The sequence below is a fragment of the Physeter macrocephalus genome, chromosome 14 (genome assembly GCF_002837175.3).
Source record: "Physeter macrocephalus isolate SW-GA chromosome 14, ASM283717v5, whole genome shotgun sequence".
Taxonomy (NCBI): Eukaryota; Metazoa; Chordata; class Mammalia; order Artiodactyla; family Physeteridae; genus Physeter; species Physeter macrocephalus.
The window spans coordinates 119248207-119265296 of NC_041227.1; the positions used below are offsets into that span (position 1 = coordinate 119248207).

General features: G+C 44.1%; 1 protein-coding gene across 10 annotated transcripts in view; it reads right to left on the reverse strand.

The window, feature by feature from the left end:
• KANSL1 (KAT8 regulatory NSL complex subunit 1) overlaps window positions 1-17090 on the reverse strand; it is a 179972-nt gene that overhangs the window by 727 nt on the left and 162155 nt on the right. For 3 of the 10 annotated variants that reach the window (XM_055090708.1, XM_028498078.2, XM_055090707.1), the window contains 9 exons: window positions 16065-16236; window positions 13387-13446; window positions 7119-7301; window positions 6449-6637; window positions 5965-6113; window positions 2251-2372; window positions 1549-1606; window positions 1216-1328; window positions 146-398 (listed from right to left, as the gene is read on the reverse strand). In XM_055090708.1, coding sequence (XP_054946683.1) covers window positions 146-398; window positions 1216-1328; window positions 1549-1606; window positions 2251-2372; window positions 5965-6113; window positions 6449-6637; window positions 7119-7301; window positions 13387-13446; window positions 16065-16236 — 1299 coding nt within the window. The remainder of the gene's footprint in view (window positions 1-145; window positions 399-1215; window positions 1329-1548; window positions 1607-2250; window positions 2373-5964; window positions 6114-6448; window positions 6638-7118; window positions 7302-13386; window positions 13447-16064; window positions 16237-17090) is intronic. The other 7 variants (XM_055090712.1, XM_024130010.3, XM_055090709.1 and 4 more) reach the window with 4 other exon arrangements.

Below are 17090 nucleotides of genomic sequence, written 5' to 3' on the forward strand. Positions count from 1 at the left end.
GAACCCGTGTCCCCTGCATCGGCAGGCGGACTCTCAACCACTGCGCCACCAGGGAAGCCCCAGAAGATCCATCTTGAGCAGGTGCTGTCACCCAACAATCCCATCAGCCACCCCGCTAATCCCACGGAAAGGCAGCGTTCCTCACCTGTTCGTCAAGCCCCAGCTCTGGTGTGGAACAACGGGTGTCTTCGCTGGCCAGGTGTCGGAGAGTGTCCCGCGCCACAGGAGTGAGGGGGGCCGAGTGCAGTTCTGGGCTAATGGGGCTCCTGGGGGACTGCCCGTGGGAGAACTCGGACAAAGAGTGGCTACTGCTGACATCAGGGGAGGCGGGTTGAGGGGTGGAGGGGTTGGCACTGCCCAGCTGGGGCGTTGTCCGGCCGTCTGATGACCTGTAAGACCTGTATACCAAGAAGCGCAAATCTGAGTGCCTGGGTAATAGGGAATTTCTCATGTGTTTGTTTTTTGGGTTGGGGAGGAGGCATGAAAAAAGCTTCCTGACCAGAGGAGCTGAGGCAGACTGACACCAGCAGTTCTCTCCTAGGAACCACAGACCCCTCACTTTCTCCCACTGCTGTGCACACAGGCAGGCACACAACACAGCATCTAAGGGCTGTGTACGCCTGTCATCCCAAGAAAAGGCCACGGCCGAACAACGCTGGGGGTAATCCCTGGGCTCAGTGCCCAGTGGATTCACAGGGGAAGGGGAACTAGCCCAGAATTTGAAAGCTGCAGGCAAAGAGAAAAGCAAAAAGAAGAGCCCTAAATATTTCTACTTGAGAATCCTGAGGGCTTCTCACTTTAACACTAAAGGGAGAGAGGGTAGGACAGTTCTTCCAAGTAAAGCAAGACCACAAAAAATCAAACTCCACTGTTCAAAGGAAGGTTAACTTGTGGTGAGGCCTCCAAAGCTCCTCTAATCCAATCACTACAACCCCCAATCAGCCTCCAAATGCCATAGACAGCCTACTCCTGGACCCCGGGAGAGCACCGGAGTTTGTCAGAACTGGACAGTCACCACTCAGCAAGCGTCCAGCATTTGACTGCTTATACCCTCATTAGTCCCAACAAACACCACAGAACGTCTGCATTCTCAGCCATCAACAGGGAATGAATATGAAGAACAACTAAGTGGCAACTGCATGGACAGAGCTAGGGTCCAAACTCCCCGTTGACCCTCCCTCCACAGGCCCGGGAGGCCTGTGTCTGCTCCATCACCTGCTGCCCCGCCGCTGAGGTGGCACACTCGTGGTCCACAGCCACCGAGCCCTCTCCATCTCCTCACATTTGGCATGCAGGGCGGCGAAGGCTGCGTCAGACAGGTCCTCGATCTGCAAAAGAGCATCTTCATCGATCCCCCCTTTCCTCCAGGAAGCCAAGTTTAAGTGCGTAGACCAATTCTAGAAGCAGCCCCACCCCACACTAGGCTCTTCCTGGTCAGGACAGGAATACAATGAGCTTGCACTTGACACCCACAGGTCTTGAGGCATCTGCAGTGTGCGCACCCACGAGTGTGTGTGCTCTTCTAAGAGGGAACGCCCATGCCATTACCTCCTCATTCTCCTCGTCAGGATTCCCCTTCAGAGACCGAAGATCAACCTCCCGCCAGCTGCAAAACCAGGAAGGAACAACTGTGAGATGGCAGGCAGTCTGGGGCAGGATAAGTACATCCGTGCAGGAACGAGAGCTCTCCACCTGCAAGTGACACTGCTCTCTGCTGGGCCTGCTTAGTTAGCCCTGGGGCCTCTCTAAGAGGTCCCACACTCAAATGCGCACAAGGGGGCAGAAAGAGGGGAAGCAGGCTGAGGGTGGGACTGGAGCTGAGAGACTGACAAACTCAAGCAAAAGAAGTTGTTTAGAGGGGACCAGCACTACCCAGCACCAGCTGATTGCTACCACAAGGAAATGCATATACACAGTTGCCCCATCTTTTGATGTGTCAACAAAAGCTGGAAATAAACATTCATATGTGAAATCTTGCTTTGATGCTAACAACAAATTCAATATTTTAAAACATATTTGTATGTATCAAACAAACCATGTCTATAGCCAGTTTGTGGCCTGTGGTCTGGTTGGTGCTCATATAATGGAAGAAAATTATGTAAAGAAATAATTTCACTCTGATCAGGTAGACCCTCTCTTAAAGAGAAGACAACAGCCAAGGCTAGGCCCCAAAGCTCAGTGACCAGAGGAGAGTGAAAGGGGCAATGACAGGAAGACCAGCAAGAAGAGCCCATCACCCAAGGCCTCTACCTGGGAGTAAGGATCTCCTTGTACTGCAGCTTCTCCACACGGGTGGTTGCAGCGACTGACATTGGGATGACAATGTTGTTGATATCGAAGGAGCTCTCTCCCCTTCTCCTCCTTACTGGCTGCTGTAAGACAAAGGCAAGTTTAAGAGGGAGGAACAATTCTACAGCCCTCAAATCATACATCTGAGATTTAAAACAGGATCACCAATAACCAGGAATCTGGGTCTTTGGGTAGGGCCCAGGCAGGGATGGCAGCAGCTGCTTGCACCTAGGAGATAGTCCCCCAACAGCAAAGTGCTCAGGGGAAATACTAAGTGGTCCTGAGGAGTATTTTCTGTTCACAAGTCTCACTCGCACCCTCTTTCTTCACGGGCTCACGTGAAAAGAGACTTCTGTTGAAGTGGTATCCTGGGGTGGGTATCCTGGGGCCTTGAGTCAATTGCCACGGTTTCTACTCCTCCACGCACAGCCTTATTAACAACCACCCCCCCAAACTAAATCCTCCTTTCTGCTTCCCCTTTTATCTGTCTATGACACAGACCCATGGGGGATCCTAAAAGCAATGCTTCAGCCTAGTGGTGATTCTTCAGGTTAAAAAGATGAATTCCCCTACCCTGAAAGATGCCCGAAGGACAGGCCCAGCTCAACGGATCATCTAACCTTGGTTGTCATGGAAGCACCTCCTTCTCGTAGATCTGAACTCTTCAGCTAAATCTGTACCCACCATCTGCTCAGCCCTTATGTGATGTCCCCTTTCTGGCTATTATTCTGAGGGAAAGAGCTGAGAGCGTTCTAGCTATATCAACAGAGATGAGTGGAGGGAAACGCATGAAGAAGCCTTGGCTGTACAGCTCACACTCCTGGAGAAAGGAAATTCGCTCCTATAGGAAGTTAAGATCAAACTCTTGGGAAAGAAGACTAACAAGGATCCAATATCAGAGGAGGAGGTGGCTATCTGCGGCAAGCGGGAGATCGGAGGAGGAATAAAGCAGGGCGCCAAAGGGCATGGTTTCTTAGGTGGAGGGGCATGTCCACGAGCTGCCTGTGCCCAGATAGCAAACACCCTGCCCTGAAACAGAGAGACTGGCGATTGAGCTGTGAGAGCCCAGAGCGAAACAGTGGGATGACAAACATGCTGCCATGGTGACAATACAGCTGCAGACACCTAAGAGGCTACATTCAAACCCAAACCACCAAGTGTGGCCAGCCCAGAGTGAAGGAAGATGGGCAAGAGGTTGTTCCCTACAGCTAACCTCTCTACTCTCTGTTCCTAGAGGGGAATCTATGACTGATTCATCATATCATTTCAGGACCTTCTCAGAAAATGTTGAAAGGCAATGTTTCCTGGGCCAGGATTTTAGCTGCTGTCACCTACGATTTCAGATTATTACAACCTGTTTCATCTCAGTCTTCTCCTCTGTCTGTAAGAACAGACTGTCACTGACTTCACAAATTTAGGGTAACTGGTTACCCAAAATGGTTGAAGAGACTTTTGCAAGTCTTGCCTGGCTGAGGATTAGTGACCTCACACCCAAAGGCCTCTGCCACATCTCTGCTGAACTTATACACCCCACTACAAGAAGTGTACCTTAAGAAAGCCTCAGGAGATAGCTTTCCCTATATATTGGTCAAGAATGAATGTGAAACTGCTGGCAGAAACAGGTATGTACTTTCCCTGAATCTTCTTGGGCCTGCTGTTAGTGCCTTCAAGGCAAAGGGACAGGAACGGGTTGTGGGGTTCAGCAGGCTCCAGCTCCCACCCTACACTTAGAATTCCCAATTCCATAAGGCACTCATTTGATCTAACTCAACTCCTTTCTCCTGTTTAGAACGAGGTGGAGGGCAGGTGATGGGAATGAAAAGTGGTTCCCAAACCTGGCTGCACATCAGATGCAAGATGAGGAGTATATTTAAAAAAGAAAAAGAAAAAACAGGTTCAGGGACCCCTCTCTTCTAACTACCAAATCAGAATATCCAGGGCTTCCAAGAAAGAAAAGAAAAAAGGCTACGGAGGTGATTCTGGTGCGTCTATCAGCTCTTGTGGCTTTCTGTGGGAGCACTACCACATACACCCCATCCCTCTCCTCCCCCACCATTTCTCCAGTGTCTTGTAGCTTCTCTACCTTATTTTAACTATCTGGCCTATCACTCTTCTTGCTATTACATAAATTCAGATTCTCTGAAAAAAATCTGGCAGCAAGAGCCTTAAGGGTCAGCCCAGTGCTATATACAAAATTTGTACTCATTAGACAATAAGTAAAAATTTCAAGTGATCCAGGCCTAAGTTTACATTCTCCAGGCACAAGAGGGCGGCAGGTGAAAAAATACTGAAGTCTCACCAAGTCTCAGAGAAGACTTCTATTAGAATTAGCCTCTTTGAAATAGTTTGGTTTTTCTGAGACCCCCTAGTAATGGACAACCGATAGATACTACAACACCTATGGAGACAAAATCTGTGGGTGTGGGGGGGGGGGAGGAACAAGGAGGTCATTTGGAAAAGACTCTGATTTTTAAGAGTAAAGACAGAACAATGTGAAGAATTCCTACCTCACCGCAAGAGCTCAGTGAGCACATTTTGTGGGCTTACAAGTTTCTTGATATAAGCTCTGAAGGGGCTTCAAAGCACCTGTATAAGTCACCTCTGCAATGCCCCAACCTAGGCTCACTTTGTGCAGCATGATGGTAAGTGAACTGGCTCTGCAGTCAGACCGCCTGGGTTTGAATCACAATTCCACCCTCACAAGTCACCTCACTTTATGCAGCTTACTTAACCTTGGAAAGACTCAGTTTCCCTGCCAACAAAACGGGAATCTTTTATACCACCTACACCTCAAAGGGCATTCATTACAGGACTGAATGAGGTAACACACATAATGCACTCAGCGCTGACACAACAAACATTACAGTTGAATCGTTTTATTTTTACTATCTCCATTATTATTATTATTATTACTATATAAAGGACCCTTTTAGTGGGCACAAAGCAGCTACAGGTATATGTGTTCAAGGAGGCACACACTGAGGAATTAAAACACTAGAATGATATTAATGTGAATGTGTGCCTGGAATAGCCGTGCAAACAGCTTTCGGGGTGGAGTGTGGTACCACAAAAGCTGATCAGGGGCCAAAGAGCCTGCCGTTTTGAGCACACTACATGTCAGTACTGCCAGTGTGGCCTGCGGGATCTCTAATTCTGCTCTGTACACCTAAAAAACATGGGCTCTATGTCCCGCTTCCCTTGTAAGCACCCTAACACACCCAGTGTTTATTCTCAGCACTCCAGCTCCACTCCCCAGGAGAGTAAAAACAAGAAAATCAAATGTCTCCAATGCCCACAGGCATTCTCTCTTTCATCCCTCCTCTCATGTTTACTTAGCCCAACAGAGTTAGAGTCATGATATTGTTGAGTTCTGTGTGAAACTTAGTCCCACGCATCCTGAATAGTCACAGATCACTCAAGAATTTGTCTCTGCATCAGGCTTTCTATGGCTGGCTCAGCTCAGATCCATCTCTACTGTGAAAAACAACTCAAGGAAAACAATGTAATGGAGGATCAAACAGCACCACTTTGACTTGAAAAAGACCAATACGCCAAGATGAGTCGAGTCCCCATAACTGCCCTGGCCCTTACAACCCTCTCTCTACACTGTCCTCCAGACCCACTGGAATGAGCTGTCACTGCAGAGGGGCTGTCCAACTCCACGCAGGTACTTACAGACGTGCTGGCTGTAACCTGTGGACTAGAGCTGGTAGGTGCAGAGGTGTCTGATGACGCGGAGAGCTGTCGCACCAAGGGACTGTGTGGTGGATGGTGGGTGGCCGCCAAGTAGCTCGAACTGCTCAGGTCCGTGTGATGCTTCAACACTGCAGAAGTCAACAGAAAAGAGGAATACGTGGCTACCTCAACCTGCTCTACTTCCAGCACAAGCCAGGAATGCCAGCAATATGCAGTAAAGGCAAAAATGCTTTCTAAGCCTAAAGGATAAAAAGATGAAGCAAACTGGTTGACGGGAGGTAGGGATGGAGCAGAGGTTGCTACAGAGTAAGAAGTGACCTACACTTAGAAGCAGTAGGGCCCCTCTACTCTGCCTTCCTAGAAAGTGAAGGACAAAGCTAAGGGCAATTATAAGAAGCCCAGGCTGCCCCAGAAAGCCCTGAGCAGGTGCAAATGAAGGCAGAGGTGCCGGGCCTGGCCCTACCTTCACTTCTCTCGGATGAATGGTCTCGCAATCTCATTTTGCTGTGGTTTGGGTCATGCACAGGTGGCGGCGGGTTGAGCGAGCGCTCTGCTTTGGGCGCTGTCACTCGCTCCACCATAGGCACGGCCCCCACATCGTCTAAGTGCTGCCTGTGGGTCCTGTCAGGCCGGGTTTGGTGATGGGACAGCTCTGAAGAGGGGAACAGAAAAAGAGCTGTGAAACACCTTCTCTCAATCTTTTCTTATTTGAGTTCCGAGCTCTTGAGTTCTCTCTAGGTCAGTGATAGACACCCAGGGCAGCAGGACAGTCCTCTGGGACTGAAGCTTCTGGTAAATAATACACTGGCCAAAACAGGCCAGGGAGCCCACAGGGCTCTCAACCAGAAAAAAATGTGACACCAGACTACAGAAGACAGCCTGCCCACAGATGGACCCAATGCCATGCCACAGTTGGCTTTTCACTGAGCCCCAAGATACATGGTGTCTGGAATAGCTTTCACAGTCTATCCGAGAGCATCTAAGACAAGTAGGAAAAGAAGACTGTGAGCTGAATTTACGTCAGTCAACTGCTTCTCCCAACCCCGACACAGTGCCATGGCCATACCAGTAACCTGAGAACATAAAAGGAATAGGAAAGTAATTGGAGGACTCTCTGGACCCCTGAAACTTACTGGCTGTTGTCAGGAAGGAGTTGACCAACTTGTGCCTGTCTTTACGAGTTGGATCAGGGAGACTGCCTGGCATGGGTGCTCTGTGCTTAAGTGAAAACTTTTTTGGAGGTTTGATTTTGTCAAAAGGTTTGTTCTGCCATTGAGATTTCAGCATGCTCTGGAAGTGCAGGCTTGTAGGAACATCTGCAAGAAACACAAAACACTGCGGTTTTAGTCTAGACACCTGGGCTCTGGGCTCTTCTTCTCTCACAAAGTGAGGCGTGTTCACAGCAACTCTGGCTCACCGGTGAGCGAGACCCACTCTGCACCCTCCTTTTATTTGCCCAGTGGCAGGATGACCCAAGCAGGGCAAGCACTGTCATGTGGAAGATCTGTTTATTGGAACTTTACTGAAGGTCATTCTTTTATTCACAGACAAGTCACTGTTGCCTTTTATTTGCAAGTTCCAAACAAAAAAATCTAAAACACCTTTTGTTGGATTGATGAACTTTTCTTTGTTCCTGTGTTCCACTATTGAAAGATTGATAAACATCCTGTTCTTATCCTTCTAGAAACTGAAATATTTCACCCTACTTCTTTCTATCAACATAAAGTTAATCAGGATATAGTCATTCAACAACTACTTACCATCTTGTTATTTTATCAGGCACTGTACTGGGTACTACATCTTCCCCTAAATAAGAACTATACTATTCTCCCCCCTCCTTCCTCCAGACCCTTACCACCTCCCACCTGGAGATTATCTAGGTTTTTAAGTGGATTCGTTAATATTCAATATCACAAATTAATCTTTTAGATTTAATTATAAATTTTTACCTTCTTTGGGGGTTCAACACTGTTTCTTGCATCTTTACATTTTGTTAGTTTCTTCTCTTATTTTCCTAAGAATGTGGCCTTGAGTAATTTCTTTAGAAATAGTATCTCTAGATTAAAACCAGTTTTCTCTCAGACTTTAAAGCTATTACTACAATGTCACCAATAAGATGGAATATGACTCATTCACTTGTAGGTGCTGTTTCTTTCTTTAAACTTTTTTTTGGGGAAAAAAGCTTGTTGTGGTACGCTATAGGTCAATTTGGGGAGAACTCTAATACCGAGTCTTTCAATCCGTGAACGTGGTACGTGTCTCCATTTATTTAGGATTTCTTTAATTTTCTCTCATCAGTGTTAGGTAGTTTTCATTGTACAGTTCTTAAAAAAAAATTATTTATTTATTATTAATTAATTTACTTATTTAGCTAGCTGCGCCAGGTCTTAGTTGCAGCATGCGGGATCCAGTTCCCTGACCAAGGATCAAACCTGGGCCCCTGCACTGGGAGTGCGGAGTCTTAACCACTAGACCACCAAGGGAAGTCCCCACTGTACAGTTCTTATACATATTTTGTTAATTTGATATTTTTGATGACATTATACATGACAGCACTTTAAAAAATTTCAATTTGTAATTGTTTACTACTAGTATGTAGAAATACAGTAATTTTTAATATAGTGACCTGTATCCTGTGATCTTGCTAATAAATCCATTACTAAGTTTTTGTTTGTTGTTGTGTTGTCCTTAGAATTTTCTACATACACAAGTATGTCACTTACAAAAAGCTGTTTTACTTTCTTTCTAATTTGTATGCCTTTTATTTCTACTTCTTGTCCTATTATTCTGGCTAGAACCTCTCTAGTGGCAATCTGAAACTTACATTTTCCTTTTTATAGTCTCATTCTGAAACTTCACCACCATGGTTGTAGGTGTGGGTCTTTTTTCAGGGTTCTGAAAAACTTTCCATGGTCCTTTTTAATCTGAAGACCAGAACATCTCTCTTTAGCTCCCAGTTCCTCCTGGGAATCATTAACCACCTGGGACATAGTCAAAGTCCAAGCCCCTGGGACTTCCCTGCTGGCGCAGTGGTTAAGAATCTGCCTGCCAATGCAGGCGACGCAGATTCGAGCCCTGGTCCGGGAAGATCTCACATGCCATGAAGCAACTAAGCCCGTGCGCCACAACTACTGAGCCCACGTGCCACAACTACTGAAGCCTGCATGCCTAGAGCCCGTGCTCTGCAACAAGAGAAGCCACCACAATTAGAAGCACTTGCACCACAACAAAGAGCAGCCCCTGCTCGCTGCAACTAGAGAAAGCCCAGACGCAGCAATGAAGACCCAATGCAGCCAAAACTAAAATAAATAAAACAAATTAAAAAAAAAAAAAAAAAAGGTCCCAGCCCCTGAGTCCAGACCTGCTGCTGTAGCACAGAATGAAACACCACCGCTTTATGGAAAAGGGGAAAAATCCAAACTAGCTATATTCCAAAACAAGTCCAAACTTATCACCCAGGCAAATGCCCAGGTCCCATCCCTACTTCTGTGTCCTTTTTCACTGTGGGCAAAGAACCTTCCCCTACCAGCTCCTACCCCATAGGAGTTTACTCAAAAGCATGTGCTTTGGGCTCTCCTTTTTTCTAGTTTTATTTCTTCACAGTTATCCTGTTTGTTTTCCATCTTTCAAAAATCACTCCAAACTCTATTCACCAATGGCATGCCTTCTTTTTTTAGAATTGTTAGAGGTTTATTTAGTGTATTTTCTAAACATTATTGGGGTTTTGGTACCCAGGGAGGATAGCTTAATCTGATGTGCTTAATCTGAGCTAGGAATGGGGGGCAAAGAAGAGGGGAAGAAATGAACATTTACTAAACCCATTATATTGTGGCTGGCATTGTGTATTACTTAATCTTCGTAACAATTCCATGATGTAAACATTACTATGCTCCCTTTAAAGCTAAAAAACAGATTCAGAAGGGTGAATTAACTGTCAAGGTTACACAGTTTAGTAAGTAACAAACAACTTTCAAACTCAGATCTGTAAAATCCTAAAACCTATATACACTTAGCCACTACACCATGAAATTATTCTTTGGCCCAGAGAATGGAGCAGTTTAATTCTGGGGTGAAATATGATATTTCTCAAATTATTCCCAAGGAACTGGAGAGTACAGGATATTTTTCAAAAGAGTTCTGCAGTGTAAAAAAGAAACTCCTTCCTATAGCATAGACCATGTATTTCATGACACTTCAAAGAACAAGATACATCTCTGGGAACAGTGCTATCTTCTGAAATTTTTTCCCATAATCATTCTTTCTTTTCTACACTTAAAAAAAAATTCACCTACCCCAACCCTTAACATAAATATATCAGCTTTCAGCCAGGCCAACGATATCAGCACTCACTGTACTCCCAGCCCTAGATTCCACCCAAGGCCCTCAATAAAATGGTTTGATTTCCCCATCCCCCAAAGGTCAAATGTTAAAAAAAAAAAATCTCCCAAATAAGAACTAAGTTTAGAGGTATTAATGGTAAAAATTCCTTGCTCTAACTCAGAGTGGTTGGGGAAAAGTATATAGGAAATAAAGCATCGTCTAGAGGAATTCTGAAAGCTGGGCTGAGCTTGAAGGTATAAAGAAGGATCAAGAAGTGGGAGAGCACCTCCTCTATATCCCAGGATACCCCTTGGTCAGCAGGAGAGTTACTCCCCCTTGGCAAAGGCTGTTGTTTTTTTTTTGGCCGCACCACGCGGCATGCAGAATCTTCCCTGAGCAGGGATCAATCCCCCTACATTGGGAGTATGGAGTCTTAACTACTGGACTGCCAAGGAAGCCCGCAAAGGCTGTTTAATGGGACTACAAAAGCATAGTAGTTTCATTTTCTTTTCCTTGTATTTTCCGCAGTCACTGTGCTCCCAAACCTGAAAATTAAGCCAGGGAGAAAAGGAAATAGGATATGGTTATGGTGGAAATAAGTAGTCCTAGACACGGGTCCTCGTCCCATCACTGAGTAGGAGAAAACAAGAACAAATCACTTAGCTGGGCTTTAGCTTCTTCATCTGTAAAATGAGGCAGCAAGACTTGATCAGAGCTGGTAACATCCTAGCACACATGCTCTAGCTCTCTCCTCTTTTTTCTGCTGCAGGCGCAGGCTACTCGCAACATTCTTTCTGTTGTACCCCAAGACCTTAGACCCGTCTCAAATAATTAATTAGTTAATTAAATCCAGACAGACACCATCAATCAATTCGAGTTAAGCACAAGAGAGAAAAAACACTTATATGTTACTGCTAGACCAGATAACTACTGAGTCTCTCAACTCTAATACGTTAAATCAATGAGTCTTCAACTAAAACTCCACTCCTAATCCCCTCCCCTCATTTAAATGCTCTGAAGTGGAAGCTGGCACAAGTGTAGACCACTACTGCCACTGCCTTGTGCTCTGGAGCTGAGGTATTAGCAGAACCAAGAGCAACTTCCCCTATAAACCCACTGAATAAGCAGTTAGGGATAATAACAAACTGTTTAGGGACTCAGGCTGCTAGAAGTTTGCTGTGTTTTAACTGCTTTCATATAAGAGTAGAGAAACTCAGTTAAACCCCCCAGTCAGTGAACAAAAATGATCTCTTAGGAATTGCTGGTCTGAGTTCCTGTTCTGAGTAATAACACCTGGGATCCACAGAGCTACAACTCTGAAATAGATTGGATATAGAGGACCTGAAAGTAAGCAAAGAGTTGTAAAAATGGAAGAGAACACAGTAGGGACCCATTCAGCTAGAGGACTCCACACATTGCATACCTGCATAGGTAATGGCTATTAAAGCGTATTATCAAACATAGGAAGGTGCAGATCCTTGAAGTGCAGATCAATGACAGGAAACATCCTCTTAGGTTACTATTTCCTCAAACAAAATGAAAAGACTTTAACTTCAGGCCCACCAGGGTCTGACACTCCAAGATTAACCTGTTTTACTCATTACTGTCCACCATTTTCTCAAGAACACTTTCTTGTGGTGTTTTGTAATGCTCACTTCCTCCTCCTGCTGGTAAGGTGCAGTGGCCTCATGCATACAGCTAATTGTCTTGGCAAGCTCTCTCAAAAGAGCACTGATCTTCACAGCCAGCAGGTGGTGCTCTTATTAAGTACAAACCTAAATCTAAACATTCTTTTCCCCAAGGTTATACATCCTCTACATTTCAAGCTAAGGATTAACTGGCTTGATTAAGTGAGGTAATAAGGAAACAAGCTCCTCCTTTGGGAGTACTAAAGGGTTATCACACCCTAAAGTCTCCACCTTCCAGTCAGGAAGTAGTTCCTCAAATTAATGGTAGCGGCTGAGGTGTGGCAAGATGGAAGATAGAACTCTAAGATTAAGAGCTGCAGTTGGGGGGCTTCCCTGGTGGCGCAGTGGTTGAGAGTCCGCCTGCCGATGCAGGGGACGCGGGTTCGCGCCCCGGTGCGGGAGGATCCCGCGTGCCGCGGTGAGGTAATAAGGAAACAAGCTCCTCCTTTGGGAGTACTAAAGGGTTATCACACCCTAAAGTCTCCACCTTCCAGTCAGGAAGTAGTTCCTCAAATTAATGGTAGCGGCTGAGGTGTGGCAAGATGGAAGATAGAACTCTAAGATTAAGAGCTGCAGTTGGTTCCCATCCTCACAAAGTACACAAACTGGTTAGGAAACATTAGTGAAACTCTACACGAAAATGAAAAGTTGGAAGTCCTGCCATCTTTAAATATATTCTAGAGAAGAGGCTGCAAAGGGGTGGCCCAGAGGTCAGGTCTGGAGCACATGTTTGACCCACACAGGTGTGCTGGCTGCTAGTCTTCACCATTACTCACTATTCTACACAAAGATATTTGGGGAATCTCAATACTTTAGGAGGTGCTATTCACATCTTTGTGGCCCTGGGAATCTTCCAGTTTACAACAGATATGATTCTGAATGTGGCAGTTGTTTGGATCGAGTCAAAATTATCCCAATAGTCACAACATTAGATACACTTAATTAGGTCCCCGAATCAACCCACAGAAAGTCCAATTTATCCACAGGCAGATATGTTAATCATTCTACTTGGTATATATACTATTCCCCTGTACAGTCTCATAAGGAGAGTTTAATGACCAACTCGCTTGTCCAAACCCCAATGTCATGGTTAGGAGGGGTGTGTGTGTGTGTGTGTGTGTGTATTTGTGTGTGTCAGAGACAGGGGAGAGAAGGGGGAAAGGCAGGAGGGGGAAAAAGTGGTGGGGGGAGACAAGACAGACACACACAGAGAAATGGCAGGCAGGAAAATGAAGACCACAGAGACCACAGAAAGGGGTCTCCTTCCTTTCCCCCTCATTTGCTACCTACAGTTGCTTGGAATGGAATGGAGTGGGGAAGTGTAAGGGCAGCAGTCAGATTTATAGATACGATGCAGTCAGAAGAACAGAAAGTGTTAATAGGGAATGGGTACCTCCTAGTAGAGATGCTGAATGATGGAACAGGAGATGCCAGGCAGATGTTCTGGGCATATCTGATTGGGGGATGGGAGAGAGAATTCATAACTATACATGGTAGTACTGTTGACAAAGGAATGATCAACATATTTATCAGCTGATATTCAATGAGTATGGAAGAGACCTTATCAGAATCAGATACAGCTATAGGCTTCAGCCTTCTTTATTCAAATATGAGACCATACAATTCAATATTGTAATCCTGAGAGAGTAACTCAAGAAATGTTCCCAAATCATCCTGGTGTCTCTGTCTGTAGCTAGAGTCTGGAAACAGGTAGAAACCTGACTTCTCTTAATATCCTGGCTGGGGAGAAACATGAACTATAGTGAAAAGAAGGACAGGTATCAGATAACCTCGGTTTGAATTCTGGAGCCTTCTACATTAGCTATGTAGCCTGAGATAAACCGAAACCTCTCTAAGCCTATTTCTTGATCTGTAAAACTGAAGTAACTTTACAAGATTACTGAGAGAAGCAAATGAGACAAGTATAAGAAAAGTGCTTGTAAACTATAAAACTCTATACAAATATTATCTTAAGTTATATAAGTTATAATCCAAATGGCAAGAAAGGGTAAATGTCAATGACTCTGGAATCTGAAGCACAGAGGAAAATGTTTTAGTGTTTTATACTCATTATGTTCTAAAGTTTATTTACTGCTCCACCACTCCTGACCTAAACCCCTGCCTAGCTTGCTATCCATATGTTTCAAGTTTTCTAAATATTTCCACTCTTACTAGAAGTCATGTGGCAGCAAGAATATTATACCATGCCTTTCTTACAGTTGAAGGGAGTCATGATAGTAAGTCTTGGAGTAGCTAAACAGATTTCGGTGACCAAGAAAGAATCCAGTCATTTGAAGAACAGATAAGGAATGAGGGGATTATAGTCATCTACTGTTTGATCAATTAGAAGATGGGATTCTCCAGGATAGTTTATCAGTAATGACTTTTTATAAATAAAGTTTTATTGAAACAGCCACACCCACCTGCTTATACATGGTCTACGACTGCTTTTGTGCTATAAGGGCAGAGTTGCCTAGTTACAACATAGACTAAACCTAGCCAGTATGATCCATAAAGCCTAAATTATTTAGTATCTGCCCTTTTATGAAAAAGATAATATACTACTGATGCTAAAAAAACCTTGGGTTTTCTTCTCATGCCAGTAAGTAAATCTTACATCCCATACAATTCGCATTCCCCAGACTCCTATTTTCGTTACCCTCCTTTCAAAAACTTGTACAATCTGTAAGGTGCGAGGGATAGAGCAGGAAGAAAAACATGGTCCCTTATCCTCAGAGAACTTAAAATTTAACTAATGGAGAATAAGGTCATAAACAGCCATCATATAAGCCATAACACATAGATAAAATAACACAGTGATTCAAGAGGAAATGCTTACATTCTGTAGGTTGGGGCCAGATCATGAGATTATTTGCAAATCAGTGAAACAAATCCAGATTATGAAAACACTGGCTTCCTGTAGTCTATAGAACAGTTTTCAACATTTTTGCTCATGTACCCCCACCATTTGAAATGTAATTTTTATTTTATTTTTTAAATTTAAAAATTTTTTTGGTCACACCGCGAGGCTTGTGGGATCTCAGTTCCCCAACCATGGACTGAACCTGGGCTCTCAGCAGTGAAAGCATGGAGTCCTAACCACCGGACCGCCAGGGAATTCCGAAATATAGTTTTTAAGAAAATCATAAACTCAGACAGTTGTAAAGGCTGTATTTTCTAGAATACTACATGCATTAAAGATATTTATACCAACACCTCAGCATGTACATATATAATACTTACCTTAACTAAAAAAAATCTTTTACACCTACTTATTCAATCAGACTACAGTCACAGTAAAATCTAATTTCAGTTGTTAATTCTTTCTCTTTTTAAAACTTAAATACTGTACAGTTGACTGCAATATGTTAGTTTCAGGTGTAAGTTATTAATTCTCTAAATATTTATTCTAAGGTGACAGAAAAGGCAGAGAATCTTGCCATAAGTTATATACAAAAAAATAATGTACCTCCATCTTAATTATTTTTAATTCAAAACTTTCTTTTACTTAACTCCCACAGGATTCTTCTTCAGGAGCCATGAACTCTGAAATGGTTCCTTTGGTGTCGCTACTGCCCAACGTTTTTATACTTTGGGGGGCAAGACCCACAGCAAGACTCAATATGGGTAAGACGAATGACTTTCATGTAGTGGGAGAAAAGCAATTATGAAAAGGGAGGTGGAAAAGGAAAATTGGCAGACACAGAGGCTTATCAGGTAGATCAACTTAGCAGCGCTGCCCATGCTGTTTTACATCATGGCACACATAGATAATACATTTTTAAAGACAGACTCTGTATAACAGACCAGGCTCCAAGCGTTGTGGCTGGAGGCAACTGTCCTAGCCTCACCATTTGAAGTGTTAGGAGAATTTCTCTCTTAGCAAACTCCAATGTTTTAGTGGCACATTCTGGTCTGGGAGATCTATTTGCAAAATTCTAAGAGAAGACTTTGTTGACAGCAATACCTTGACAGTACCTGGGGGTTGTACCAGAATCTTGGCCAACTTTCTTTCACTTTGAACCCTTTAAGTCTCACGTATTAGACTTTATATTATATAGACTTTCTTACCATCTGGAAATGCTAGAACCGGGTGAACACAAGAATCCAACTGGGAAAGGCGTTCCAACAGAGGGGCTTCATAGTGGATTTCTGGAGGCGTGGTGCTGGCACTGCCTGAGCCGCACAGTGCACAGGAGGGGTTCACATCACAGCCAGAGCGCACTGTGCTGTTCCGGTGAACCTGTGAAAAGTCAGACAAAACTGACAATTCAGTGTCTGATAAAAACCCAGCTCCCCATTCAGTATCCCAAAGATTCAAAAGGCCCTGTCTAGGGACTTCCCTGGCAGTCCAGTGGTTAAGACCCCGCACTTCCAATGAAGGGGGGCACGGGTCCGATCCCTGGTCGGAGAACTAAGATCCCTCATGCCGTGCAGCGCGGCCGGAAACAGACAAAATATCATTATGTCGTACACCTGAAACTATATAATGTTATATGTCCATCATACCTCAATAAAATAAGAAATAAAATAAAAGTGACCTGCAAGCTAAAAAAAAAAAAAAAAAAAAGGCCCTCTCTAGATACATATATGACACCACTAACAAAAAGTCTGATCAGTTTGTTAAAAGATTTCCATTTCTCCAACACACTAACCTTCAAAGTAATTAAGTAAACCTGCTTCTCCAATGAAGACATCAAGTTACGTGAAGCCCTTAGGTGCTTACCAAGAACAATTTACAAAACCTGTATGTTTCTACCACCTTGATGGTTTTCCACCATCTGCTAAGGTGAATAGCTGGCTCCAGATTTCTGGGTGGAACATGACTTTGCCCTCTTCAGCAACTTCATCCACCTAAGAGCCATACTAATGAATAACCAACCATACCTCTCCTGTTCTTTTCACATCTCCTGCTATAAAAAGACTTCCAGGTGGCCTGAAACAACATGGCAAATTTCCGTGGACTACACAGAACTCATTAGCTACTCTTTAACCTAGCCTAAAAATCTACTGTTATAAAGCTCATACTTAAGTAATGAAAATGAATTTGGGATGGTGAGTGTTCATACCCATAGCCTTTGTGTTAGATTAACTCCA